General features: G+C 39.5%; 1 protein-coding gene across 1 annotated transcript in view; it reads right to left on the minus strand.

Annotated features, from left to right (window-relative positions):
* Positions 1-252: 252 nt before the first annotated feature.
* LOC139715573 (DNA-binding protein RFX6-like) overlaps positions 253-12,484 on the minus strand; it is a 36,242-nt gene continuing 24,010 nt past the window's right edge. Inside the window, exons 7-17 of the mRNA XM_071627135.1 lie at positions 10,146-10,253; positions 8,972-9,049; positions 7,769-7,932; positions 7,025-7,184; positions 6,121-6,262; positions 5,198-5,292; positions 4,770-4,887; positions 4,132-4,254; positions 3,012-3,725; positions 2,122-2,469; positions 253-515 (exon numbers count right to left, since the gene is read on the minus strand). Coding sequence (XP_071483236.1) covers positions 253-515; positions 2,122-2,469; positions 3,012-3,725; positions 4,132-4,254; positions 4,770-4,887; positions 5,198-5,292; positions 6,121-6,262; positions 7,025-7,184; positions 7,769-7,932; positions 8,972-9,049; positions 10,146-10,253 — 2,313 coding nt within the window. The remainder of the gene's footprint in view (positions 516-2,121; positions 2,470-3,011; positions 3,726-4,131; positions 4,255-4,769; positions 4,888-5,197; positions 5,293-6,120; positions 6,263-7,024; positions 7,185-7,768; positions 7,933-8,971; positions 9,050-10,145; positions 10,254-12,484) is intronic.

The raw sequence follows: 12,484 nt of genomic DNA on the forward strand, positions 1-12,484 counted from the left end.
ATCAATATTTTAACTTTCTTAAATGTATTCGGCTTTGAGACATATTGCTGATAATAAGAGTAACATATAAGATTCCATTATTTACACATAGACAAACATTTTTATTGTTGATTGCATTTGTTCCTTCACGTATACCGTTCGGCAAACTTTATGTCTTCATTAGATAAGACGGTATAGTGTATGAACTCAAGGCATTATGCTTAGCACACGACATCGGTAGAAGAGCCATAATGTTCAGCAGTTTTTGAGCCGTTACATGCTGAAAACTGTGTTGATTGGCGGGAGGGGTGGGTCATGACCATTATTAGATAGGGAAGTCGCTATTGTTACGGGAGGGATTGCGGTCCTCTCGTCCATGTTTTCTGAAGGAGGCAGTCCCTGCGCCACCCCCATGGTACTTGCGTTCTGCTGATGGTAGAGTCCGTGGTGGCTGAAGGTCTGCCCGTGGTCTGCGATAGGACCGTTCTGTCGCTGGGTTATACCATTACATGATGGGTAATGTTCGTGAGAAGGATCTGCAAAGCCAAATCAAAAAAAAAAAAAGAAGAAGAATACAATGACAAATAAATAGATAAACGTGTTGCCGCATTGTTAACCATTCTCTAGGGGGAAATACATGTATGGAGATGCTAGCGGACGCTCGTTAATACCGAAGATACATAGATAGATTTCTGAAGCATTTAGATGATCGTCATATAAAAAATGCGGTAAGCAGGCTATGCACAGACGATCGACATTTGCTCCAGCGACAATTGCTCCGGTCTTATTTTCTCCAAGGACTGAGGGTAAGTTTTGTGATAGGCTTTTAGGTTTAGTTTAATGTGAGGAATAGGATTAGGAATAGGGTAATGTTTGTGGGTAAAATTTATATCTGGCTTAACCCATTCCATACGGGAACCTAAGTCTATGAGGATTTCAGAAATCAGTATGGAATGGGTTAACGTGCAGGAGCAAAGAATGTCGTGGCGTGTTATTCATGCAATTCGTTGTCATTATTCTTATTCATCAAAAAGTCAAAAAGTCCGAAGACAACGTAAATTGACATAAAACAACAACATGCTTAGAGTGCACACATAACAGGATTGCAAAGTTGCAGAACATAAAGAAGTAATTGTATTAGAAAATCACGTCACCTAATCACATTAAAAATTAACGCTTTGGAGAGGTGAGGAGAAAACTAAACATAAAACAGAAAAGAGAAAGAAAGGAAGATTCTTGTTAAGTTGAGATACTTGTGATTAAAACTGCTAAAAAACAGAAAATAATAAGAAAATACGGAATATCTTTAATCATAACTTCTAGAATATTCATTATGTCACAAGTGAGGTATTACTGAGAGGGTGTAATTTTGCTTTATCTGATGGTGCACTTACTTTGAAATGTTTAAAAATGATGTTTAGTTCATCTTGCAATCGGTATAACTCTTCGTAAGAGAGAAAAAAGAAGGTGAAAGATAGAAGATATATAGAATGAAGAAAGAGGAAAAGGAAGAGAAAAGGCAGGAGAAAGAAAATGTGGAAGGAGAAAGAGAGCAGGGGTGAAGGAAAGGGCAACAACCATACAATGATGTGTCGTTTATCTCACGACCGATGGATCAGTGTGAGTATAATGAGAAAAACTAGTTATCATAATAATATTGTGAGAAATGTTCCCTTACCAGTGTGCATTCAACACTATTCGATTATTTCAATATTGTAAGATTGTTTTGAAGCAAGACCGTTTTCGTTATTTTTTTCCTTTTCTTTCTAGTGTTAGCTCCCTTCTACTTCCCCCTTACCTTACCTATGTACGTATTCTTCTCATTTTTTTTTTTTGTGACTGAAAATGCACCAGTCTCTATCAAGGTTAGTGTATAGGTCTATTGCCTTGATAAACCTCGCGTAAGTCGACTTACAAAACGAACAATACCTAAGTCGAAGAAAGTTACTACCCGGAACCGATAGGCCTATAAACACAAGTTAATTTCATACTCTCAGTATGAAACTCTCAGAGGTGACAGTATTTAGGACTGTGACTTTTACACTTTTGTGCAAACAAATTTCTTCCACATACGTATATGGGACAATATATTACAGATAAGAAACGTGGGACGCAAAGGGGGTTAAAGAACTACAAATGTACCTTGGTATTCATGGTCTACGTGGCCGTAGGTGGCGCCCTGGAGAGAGTGTTTTCCGTGCCCGCCGCATCCACCGTCGAGAATGCCCATGTGCTCGGCCGCTGCCGTGTCGTATTGTGGCTGCTCCCGCTCGCCCACCGCTCCGTTCGGGTAGCCGTACGGGCGAGTGTCGTGGTGCTGGTGCTCGTAGCCGCCGCTCTGCTCTCGATGTGCGACGTGCTGCTGCTGATGATGATGATGGTGGCTCTCCAAGCGCGTCCTCTGTGCGTGGGTGCTGCTGATCACCGACACACGCTCCGCCACCGGCTTGTTGGCGGGTGACGAGTCTTGCGCGGTCTGGTGGCAGTACCCTGTTTGACAGCAAAGAGAACAATAGGCCTATTATACATGCCTCCATGACATATCGTTTATATCAAGGAACAGGGATATGTCTCCTTGATTTATAAGTAAGGTGCCTACATGTATTTTGCAGAGATCAGTTTATTTTCTAGCTGTATAATTATGAAGACATTTCTGACGCTGACGCCGACTCTGACGCCGAGGGCAGAAACGTTCGTACAAGCCATGTCATATCATGGTTCAACTCACTATTTAAGTTGATTTTCTTCAACAGATTATGAATACCCTTACTTAGCAAACACTCGTTTTCAGAAACCATTGAATTCTTAGCAGCTCAAGTGACCATCATCGCTATGTGTTGAAATAGATTGTTAGAAATATTAAAGTTTTTTCTTCTAATGTTTCTCTTCGTGAACATATGGAATGTCACTTGAAAGGGCAATCCGAGAACTCCTTCCAATGTGGCACTTTTAGTTATTTTTCCCGGTACTCTGCCAAATCACGTCCATTTTAGGGATTCTGCGTTCACGGCTCACCCCTTTGCTGCACTCACCTGTGTTGTAGGCCGTGTGGTACATGAATCCAGACCCGCTGGCACCGGGGAGGCCATTGATCGGCGTGTCGTGTCGTTCTCCGTTCACGGTACAGCTTCCACCGAAGTAGCGCGGATCGCGATGCGCGTAGGATTCTGGGTAGCCGAAACTCCCGGCATCCCCTTCGGCGCGCGAGTAGTACGAAGACGAGTTGTAGCCCTGAGGAAACATCGAGTGCGCGTAGTAGTTTGATGCTGGGTACGGGGCCATGTAATTCTGCCCATGGGTTGACGACAGATACGGTTCTTGCCCTTGAATGTGGTTGGTGATGTAGGAAAAGCCACTTTGTGGTGATGTTGAAGGCATGAAGCCTTGATTTGGGACGGATCCCCCTCCTCCTCCACCACCACCACGGGGCGTGGTCATTGGAAGCGGTGTCTGGTTTATAACCGAGTTGCGCATGATGATCGGCGAAATGGGCGGAGTCAGCATCGCGTTGCTACGCTGGCCCAATGCCGAATGATTGGCAGGTCCGTAGGCCATGATGTAGTCTCGATCCCCAGGCTGCATCGACGATATGTGATTGGGGTAAAGGGTATTGCGATTGTGGTCCACTGGTTCCTCGCGCTTACACTGGGTGTGTTCCGCCAGGCTCGTTGATTGCCGCACGGTGCCGTTTCGACTGGCAAGGAAGCAGGAGCCTGCCGGGTTAGACAGTGGCCTTTGGGAGTTTCCTGTCACGGGAAAGGGGAATAAATTGAGAACCTTTATTCTGTTTCGTAGAGTGTTTTCACCATTATCATAATTTTCAATATAATCATTACACTAGTTATAATATACAATTATTACAATTATTGTTGTAAAATTGTTATCACAACAACATCAACAACAATTATAACAACCATTATCTTTATTCTGCTTGGTACGCGAAAGACGACGGATGTTAGTCGTGATTTCATCCCCAGTCATCCAATATGAGGTGTCGTGAAAGAATCTCAAAGCAAATACAATATGAGATTATTATTCCATACTTTGATAAATGCTGATCACTGCTGATAAGACGGTTAATGGTTAAAATGAATTCTAGGGAACTAAACGAAAACTGCCGATCTGTAGACACAGAAATAAAGCAAGTCTCACCAGATGCCTTCATGTGTTTCTCTAGTCTATTCTGGAGTTCATTGTCCTTTTCCGAGTTGAACTGACTCTCCACAGCTAGCAGAATATACTCATCAAGCAGCATACGGATCAAATGGAAGGAAGCTGTAAACCAAACAAAACAAAAATAAAGATTATTGACACAAGTTGTATAATTTTTATAATTTAGGTATGGCTGCTACGAGATTAGCGTGTGCACTCCTTTTTCATATCCTCAATAATGGATTGTGTAGGGTGTTTACTGTTCCACATAAAGTCTACCAAAAGAGAAAGGGTAGATGAGAATTGAGAATATAGAAAATTCAGAATCATTTTGTATCGTTTCTTGTGCTTTATCCGTCGATAATGCCTTGAAGGTTTCTTGTCATGCTTGTTGTATAATAGAAATGTGTCAAAATCTATGTATTCTTTATTTAAGGCGCTCATGGCTACTCTGTTTCCACTATCTCGCGCTGTTCTGTGGGCCTTTAACAGTGCTGGAAGGGCAGGATTCTTCACTTTTAAACATAAAATTTGAGCGAGAGCGTCTTGATGGAAGGCTGCAAGAAGGACCACTGGACTTCGTCAATTCCTCAGGGTCTATGAATGAAATCTGTCAGGTTAGCATTTTTCCAACTTACCAAAGCTCTGTGCATTGTTGATTGTGAGTGAATGCATGACGCGCGCGCCGAAGAAAGACCACTTGAGCAGGAAGTCTTGGGCCCTCTTCTTAAAGGACCGTCCATTCTGTTTACTGGGCTGCAATGATAAAGTGAAAAAGGGAAAACACGTAATTATCATCAATGTCTTGAAATTTGTAGTAAGACTATCAATTAAAAACATTTACATGAATAAAATAGATGAAACGGGAATAACGTGTATGACATTGAGAAACAACGATGAACGATAAGTTCAGTTCAAGCTGTGCTCTTTTTTTTAAAGAGAAAGAATAGTGCTCGTTACGTGATACGAAGTTATAGATGTCGAATATTAATTCGTCGCGACAGGTTTGCGCGTAATTATTTGTCCAAGGCAGTTAAGGGGAAACGGACCCACGATTCATGGTTACCTTGATGACCTTTGACTCCACGACCTGGTCTAGCCACTCAGTGAAAGCTTCCACCGTTGCCTGTTTCTTCAGCAGCTCTTTAAACTCATTCAGAACTGTGTTGAAACAAATGAATTGATCAATAAATGGACGACCTCTGACATTATAAAAGAAAACAGTGAAAACGTGATATCTTATCATAGATGCCGTCCTCATTTATCTACACAATGAGTCAGAAATTAGATGCATTCCATTGCAGTATTGTAAATAATCATTTACGCTGAATGATACCTCGTAGATTTCCAGTCTTCCTGTCTCTATCAGGCTCATAATTATCTGTAGAAATGTCTCCCTCTCTCTCTCTCTCTCTCTCTCTCTCTTCCTCTCTCTTTTCTCTTCTCTTTGGGACCTAACTGTCATTAAATTCTTTTGCCTTACGTGACTCAGTGGGTAATTTAAAGGAAACTAAATAGGATGTGGATGACATTCAAAGAATCCGAAATAAATAATATTCATCACACAGATGTAATAATGAATGTTGCCGAGATGTTAATGTACTAGTAGATATTATATCGCCTATCTATTGCATCTCATGCAGTTATCCTTATAGTTTCTCATTAGCCATTTTCTGTTTGTGAATATCCTCGTCAACATGTTGGAAATCATTTTATGTTGCGATGTGATATCTGTCTAATACTTACATCTCGACTTCACCCAGTGTTCAGATAAAATCGTATGGCCCGAATTCACGAAGGTGGTACAATCTTTGTCCATGGTTTAAAGCATGGACAAAGGCCGTATAGTTTTGTGTGGTGTCGCATGGCCTATTTCCTTACGAAATCAGTCATTTCGTCGACGAAATGACTATTTCTCTTACCAGAGGTTGTAACACATTCGTGAATTCGAGCCTAATATGGGTTTGTGCTAGAGAGCAAGAGACTCACATTCCGTGTTCAGCTCAGAGTCCGTATCGTCCTGACTGACACTCAACATGGCCTGCGAACCGATCGATCCGAGGTCGACCTTTTCCAGGTCGCCGATCATCTGGTCGACGAGTTGCTGGTCGAAGAGCACTGGACGGGAGGTCTGCGGAGATGAGGTAATAGGAGTGCCTTCATTTTCTTTCAGGAATTAGAAAAGTATCCTATAGTATAGTGGAATCCAATCCTAGGCTTTATTATCTTCAGACAAGATCATTTTACTTACAACGTTTCTCTTTTTCAAGTACATGTTTAGTGTACCTGGGTTATACTGAGGAAAGAGTTATTAGACAGAGCAGTGTTAATACTGAAAGGTTATACACTTGCTAAGAAAACCATACCATAATTAACAGTCGTGTTGACGTTCTTTTGCCCGCTAGAACAAATATAAGGTCGGCTGAAATTCAATTTAATCAATAGTTTGTTGAAAGATTAAGCAAGCGTATCGTTTCTTCAAGAAATATTCGGAATTTACAGAAAAAAGAAATGGTTCTGGTAAAATGTCTTGTCACCAAAATAGAACACTGAACAAACTGCGGAGAAATAGAGTTTGATACGAGTTACTGCTGACTGTAAACATTCTCGTAAACATTCGTTACGCCTTTGTCTAGTAACTGACCACTGCACTCCCAAGGAGTCAAAATAATAATAAAAAAAAAAACCTTGTGAAATACCAATTCCTTTTTTTCGAGGCATTCGAAAAACGTTTTTCTGATTTCTTGGACAATGCTTGTACGATACATTCTTACTGCTCTGTGCAGGAGTTTTCAGAGTTTTGCGTCCTGTCCTTGGCGTATGCATGTGGTGACCATGCATTTAACAGCTATTGTCGGTTATCACAGCATTCTATCATTATAATACTACTCACCTGGGCGAGATGAAGAAAGGATGATTGCCGCTTGAGCGACTGGACGAAGCGTCTAGCCACAGTAATTTTGCTCTCCTTCAGGCTATCGGGAAGGTTTTCCAAAGATGACGTCATCCATATTTCCCACTGCCTGGTGAAGTGTCGGATGTCGGTAAGCAAGCTATCGTGAGAGAAACGAATAACAACGAAACGAACTATCAATTCGCGTAAAAATTCATGAAGTTTAAGCAGTAGAAGGTTCAATACGCATTATTCAATAATTTCATGTGTATGCACTCACACACACACACACAATATTTGAGATGGAAGTTGCTGAGAAGCAGAGAAAAAGCAATAGAATAATTATACTTATTATGTAATAATGACAGTAATATCTTCAAATTTTTTTCTTGTTATGTAACGAGTACGGTATCATTGAAAAGATTTAATTTTCTCTATTTTGACGATGACCTCACTTTAAAACTTTGAAATGTCGTTTATCGCTCTTTGCATTCAAGCTCACCACATAAATACATACATACATACACATTGTGAAACTCATAAAATAGAATATAATGTGTTCATTATTATAATCATACATATTCTTGTCTGTATCTAAGTATATAATAGATTTATAATGCAGTACAGATACTAATATGTGAAAATGAAAAGTGTTATTTGAACAAGGAATTTAACTCTAACTAAACATGAGTTTCATCAAGTAGGGGCTCATGTACATGTAGGACGTTGCCCTATAATCCTTACCTCTCGGGCATTTCTTGCATCGTGGCTGGAATGAGAATATCGATCACCGTCTTGTACAGTATCGAATCGCAGATACAGATCAGATCGATCACCACTGGGTTATCGAGCAACGGTTGAAGATGATCGGGCATACCTTGCCAAAAGTGAAGAAGAAAGTTCTGGATCTGATAGAAAGGAAAAAAAAAGAAAGAGAGACAGAAAGATAGAGAGATATATAATACATAAACAGATAGGCATAATAGAGGGAGGGAGAGGGAGGGGGAGTGGGAGTACTAGTAGCTACACGAGCAAGAAAGCACGGAATATATATATATATATATATATATATATATATATATATATATATATATATATGAAGAGTTTGTTCGCAGAAACCGATAACTCAATTTTTGAAGATTTTGAAGTACGGTCTCTGTCATAAAAAATGTACAAAATAATAACTTTTAAATGATATATTGGTCACTACATATAAGGGTACATTTTTGAAGTTATGATCAAAGAAGCGAAAATTTTCTTATTATTCTCTTTATTTTTCTTGACCTTTAATCGCAAATATCTCCATTTGGCAAATATGGACTTATCGGTTTTTGCGAACAAACTCTTCATATATATATATATATATATATATATATATATATATGATCAGAAAAGACTCTTCGTAAAGTGATGGTATAATGGAATGAGTATAGTGCATGAACACATAAATATATACGCTGACTTGCACATTAAAATACTCTTTTTAAGTGTATACGTGTGTGTCTAACAATGTGTGTAATTGCTGCATGCAGTGACGACCAAATGACTAAAAATGTACCTCCAAAATATTGTTATATAAAGATGAAAGGATATAATACTAATAGAAAAAAAAAACCCAGAATGATGCTTATACATTTTAGTTACCCAATCATCAGCAAAGGCTTTTTCAGCTTCAGCTTTAAAATCTTTCTAAAACTTGTGTTATGACCAAGAGCATATTTCTTGCCATGATCATCTTGGGCACGATGTAGCTGCAACATCGGATAAGATAGCATTAAATTCACCCCGAAAAAGAAAAAAAAAAGAAAAAAAAAGAACTAGACAAACAAAATAGCAAAACAGAAGCTGAAGACTTTCCTTTTTTTATCACGCGAAACCATGAGAAAACGTGTCTTTGTTTTGACTGATCCTTCACTTGTTGCTGATTGGATATTCATGTAAGCGTACCTCGTCAAAACTTGAGTTGATCACAGTGTCCAAAATACACTGGGAGTGTGTCTTGTACATCACCAGCAGTGTCTCGACCTATTGGTGGAGAGAAAGGAAATATGTGATGTGTGACTGTGATGTGCATTTTTCAGTGATATTAATGTGACTAACAAAAGACATGGCGAGGGAACATGCAAGTTATGCCGAGTCGAGGGGAAGGAGCATTCCATTGTCTTTTGTTAAACATATCAGTACTTAAGCAATGATTGACAGATGAGGTCACAACAGGAATATTGGTTTTGAAGGATTTTTTTTTTTGTGAGCGTATCCAAGTAATCTGAAGAAAAATAGAAGAAAAATTGGAATGTTTCTAGATATTCGTTTCACCGCAAAAGTGATGTTGAGAGTATCATAAATCAAAACAAATCAATATGCATTTGTATTTCAGGGAACCTTGAAACAAGAACTACAGGCGTCTCTAATCATGTATATTGTATAGACATCTAAAACATACGTATCTATATTTTGTTTTTCTTAATGGGGAGGATGGGAGGATATCCATTTTTCTCTGCGATGGAGTGTGAGTGTATATATATCTATCGTTGTCTATGAATAAGTCGCAGAAGGCAAGGGAGTAGGCATACTATCAGATTTGTATCTTTGTATAATATGTATCTCCGTATGTATGAAGAGGTTCATCCATTTCATCAACGTGAGAATGAAGCCGGACAAAAATGAAAGCGAAAGAGAAAACGAGAGGAATGATGTGAAAATTTTGATAATACCTTCAAAAATATTGATATTTTGTTATGTTAAGTGCAGTATCAGTGGCGAGGTTTCATTTTGTCCTTATTAATTGGTGATGAATTCCCCCCACCCCCCAACACTCCGATATTGTAGTTCTTCTCGTTTTGCATAAACTGTTCCATGTAGGCCTACACTATAGTATTTTTAAACAAATATATGTTTTACAGTGTGTATCATAATTTCGTATTATATATTGTTATCTATCTATATAACGAGATAAAACAAGAAACGAAGAAAGAGAAAGTGCAAATATGTGTATTGGAAGAGAGAGAGAAAAGAGAAAGGGAGAGAGAGAGGGAGAGGGGGAAGGGAGGGGGGGGGGGGGCGGGAGCGAAAGAGAGAAAAAAATTATCAAATGCAGGGGGATCTCCTTATTTCGTCTTACCCGTTCAGGCGACACGGCGTACGGGAGAGCCATCTGTTGTGCGTGGGGAAAGTCCGGCAGGAGAGTACCCGTCTTCGACGATAACGAGTACTTTCGAGTGAACCCGCCCTGCGGATGCGAATGGATAAAATCAGAGACTATATCGTAAGACGCAAAAGTTGTTACTCTCAACGTCGTAATATATATACCGAAAATTACCGCATTAAGCATTTGTTAGGGGTCGCTAACAACATCAGAAATGCTGCATCAAAGCACACGCTTCGACATGTCTATCATGTATTATACTTCTTCAATTCAATTATTTATTTTGCCATCAAGAAAAGAATACATGATACAAAGCAGTATTATGTGTCAATTCGACTTCCATCACTGCTGTGAAGGACAGATCATTAAACATGATACAAAATATATGCACGAATGGTTTTATAGCGAAAAAAACCCAGAACACTGCACACTTTGCCGTTGTAACAGAGAGAAGAAGTACTCGTAACGATGGAAAAGAGTGTCCACTAAAAAGCCAAGCTTGTAGGATACGCGATTCCTCTTTATAGTTTCTTGATTAAAGAAATTATTCAATATTCTTTTTTCACTTTCCACCGTTTCAAATTTGGATTCGCTTCATAATCTTGGGCATTCTTCCGTCCACCACCACTATCGCCATCTTCTTTGTAAACTCCTGCCCACTTAAAGACGAAAAAGAAAAGAAAAAGGGTTGCGTTATTTTTTTTTTGTATTATATCCACGAAAGGACAAGGTCATTGTTGGCCAACATTGATTATGAATGATGTTGAGGGCATTTACACGCATCATCAGGATCAAACACATAATACATCATGCGTCAAGGGGGAATTTACGACCGATCTCGGTAGATTAGCAACAAAAATGCTAGTCGTGCTAGTACTTCCACTTGTATGTGTGTAGCTGAAATGCGAGATGTGGCGTACAGTTTGACCCATTGCGTTTTGTTTCGACGCGCTCGCCGAGCGAGCGAGAAATCGCGCCATATTGCACACCATTTACGGGAGAAGCCTGCGTGCTCGTGTTGAGTGCTCGCCGTGCCTCTATCGGGCCGTGAGTACCGCCAGTTGATGAATAGCACTCGGAAGCAGGGTAATACAACGTGTTCTGGTGTTTCCTACTCTTCAGCTCCTCCGGTGAGTGCGTGGTGGAGCGTGGAGATGCATCTGCATTAACCCTGAATTACTCTAACCACGAAAACCCATATCAGGATTTTTTTTTCTAATTTTCCCTACTTAAAAACTTTCTCCTTAATTCTCCACTTTTTTTTTCTGAGATGTTGCTGGATTCAATAATTGATCCATTGTGTCTGCTTGCAAACACTATATACGTTCTTATCTTATATATGGCGTATAGTCGAACAGTACTGTGTCTACATCTGGAAGTGATCTGGAAGTGATAAAACATCCCACGAATATTCGTTTATCTAAAAATTACATCAACATCTATCTAAATAGAATACATAAAGTATTAGATATATGCGTATATTATGTACATCTCTCTCTCTCTTGATGTCTCTATATAAGCCTAATATATCATGTGTGTGTGGGTTTGTGTATGTGTATTAATGGAAATAAAGAGACCATTAGAATATATCAATAATGTATGATTAAGAGAAAAGATGATAGACCCTTTAGTTGTAGTTACGGTCAATGCTCATTTTAAGTGACATTTTCTTCTTCCTCATATCCACGGCGTCAGAGATGGATCCAACGAAAGATGAAGGAGGAGGAGGAAGAGAAGGAGGAGGAAGAGGAGGAGGAGGGGGACTAGGAGGAGGAGAAGGAGGAGGAGAAGGAGGAGGAGGAGGGGAGAAGGAGGGGCAGGAGGAGGAGAGGTGGGATGATGAGCAGAAGAAACAGAAAAAGATGAGGATGAAGATGGTGATGGTGACGGGGAAATAGATGATTAACAGCAGGAGCAGAGAAAAAGTATGACTACCAGATTCTTTAAAATGAATGTTATCTAACGATCCATCTTTTAACCTGTCATCTCTCGTGAAAAGGACACACCCGACTTACGGAAACAAATTAAAACAAAACAGGAAAAACTCTGAAATCATCTACTTAATAGCCACGTGAGTAAAGAGAGAGCGTTTACTCGCAATTTCTTTACCCTGCACACAGTCATTAATCACCATCGAGAACGTGTTTAAGGATCTGCTCATAATTCCCGGTTTGTGTTTTTCTTCCTCCTTCCTCTATACATTGCGAGATTCTCCTTTCTACGAACTATTCCATGTACTACATTTTTTTCCAATGTTGTCTTTACCTATCCTGGATATCGTCCAAAAAAACAAAACAAAACAAAACAAAACAACA

This window comes from Diadema antillarum, unplaced genomic scaffold (assembly GCF_040938485.1).
Source record: "Diadema antillarum isolate AM-2024a unplaced genomic scaffold, OU_Dant_1.0 scf00000051, whole genome shotgun sequence".
NCBI classification, from domain to species: Eukaryota; Metazoa; Echinodermata; class Echinoidea; order Diadematoida; family Diadematidae; genus Diadema; species Diadema antillarum.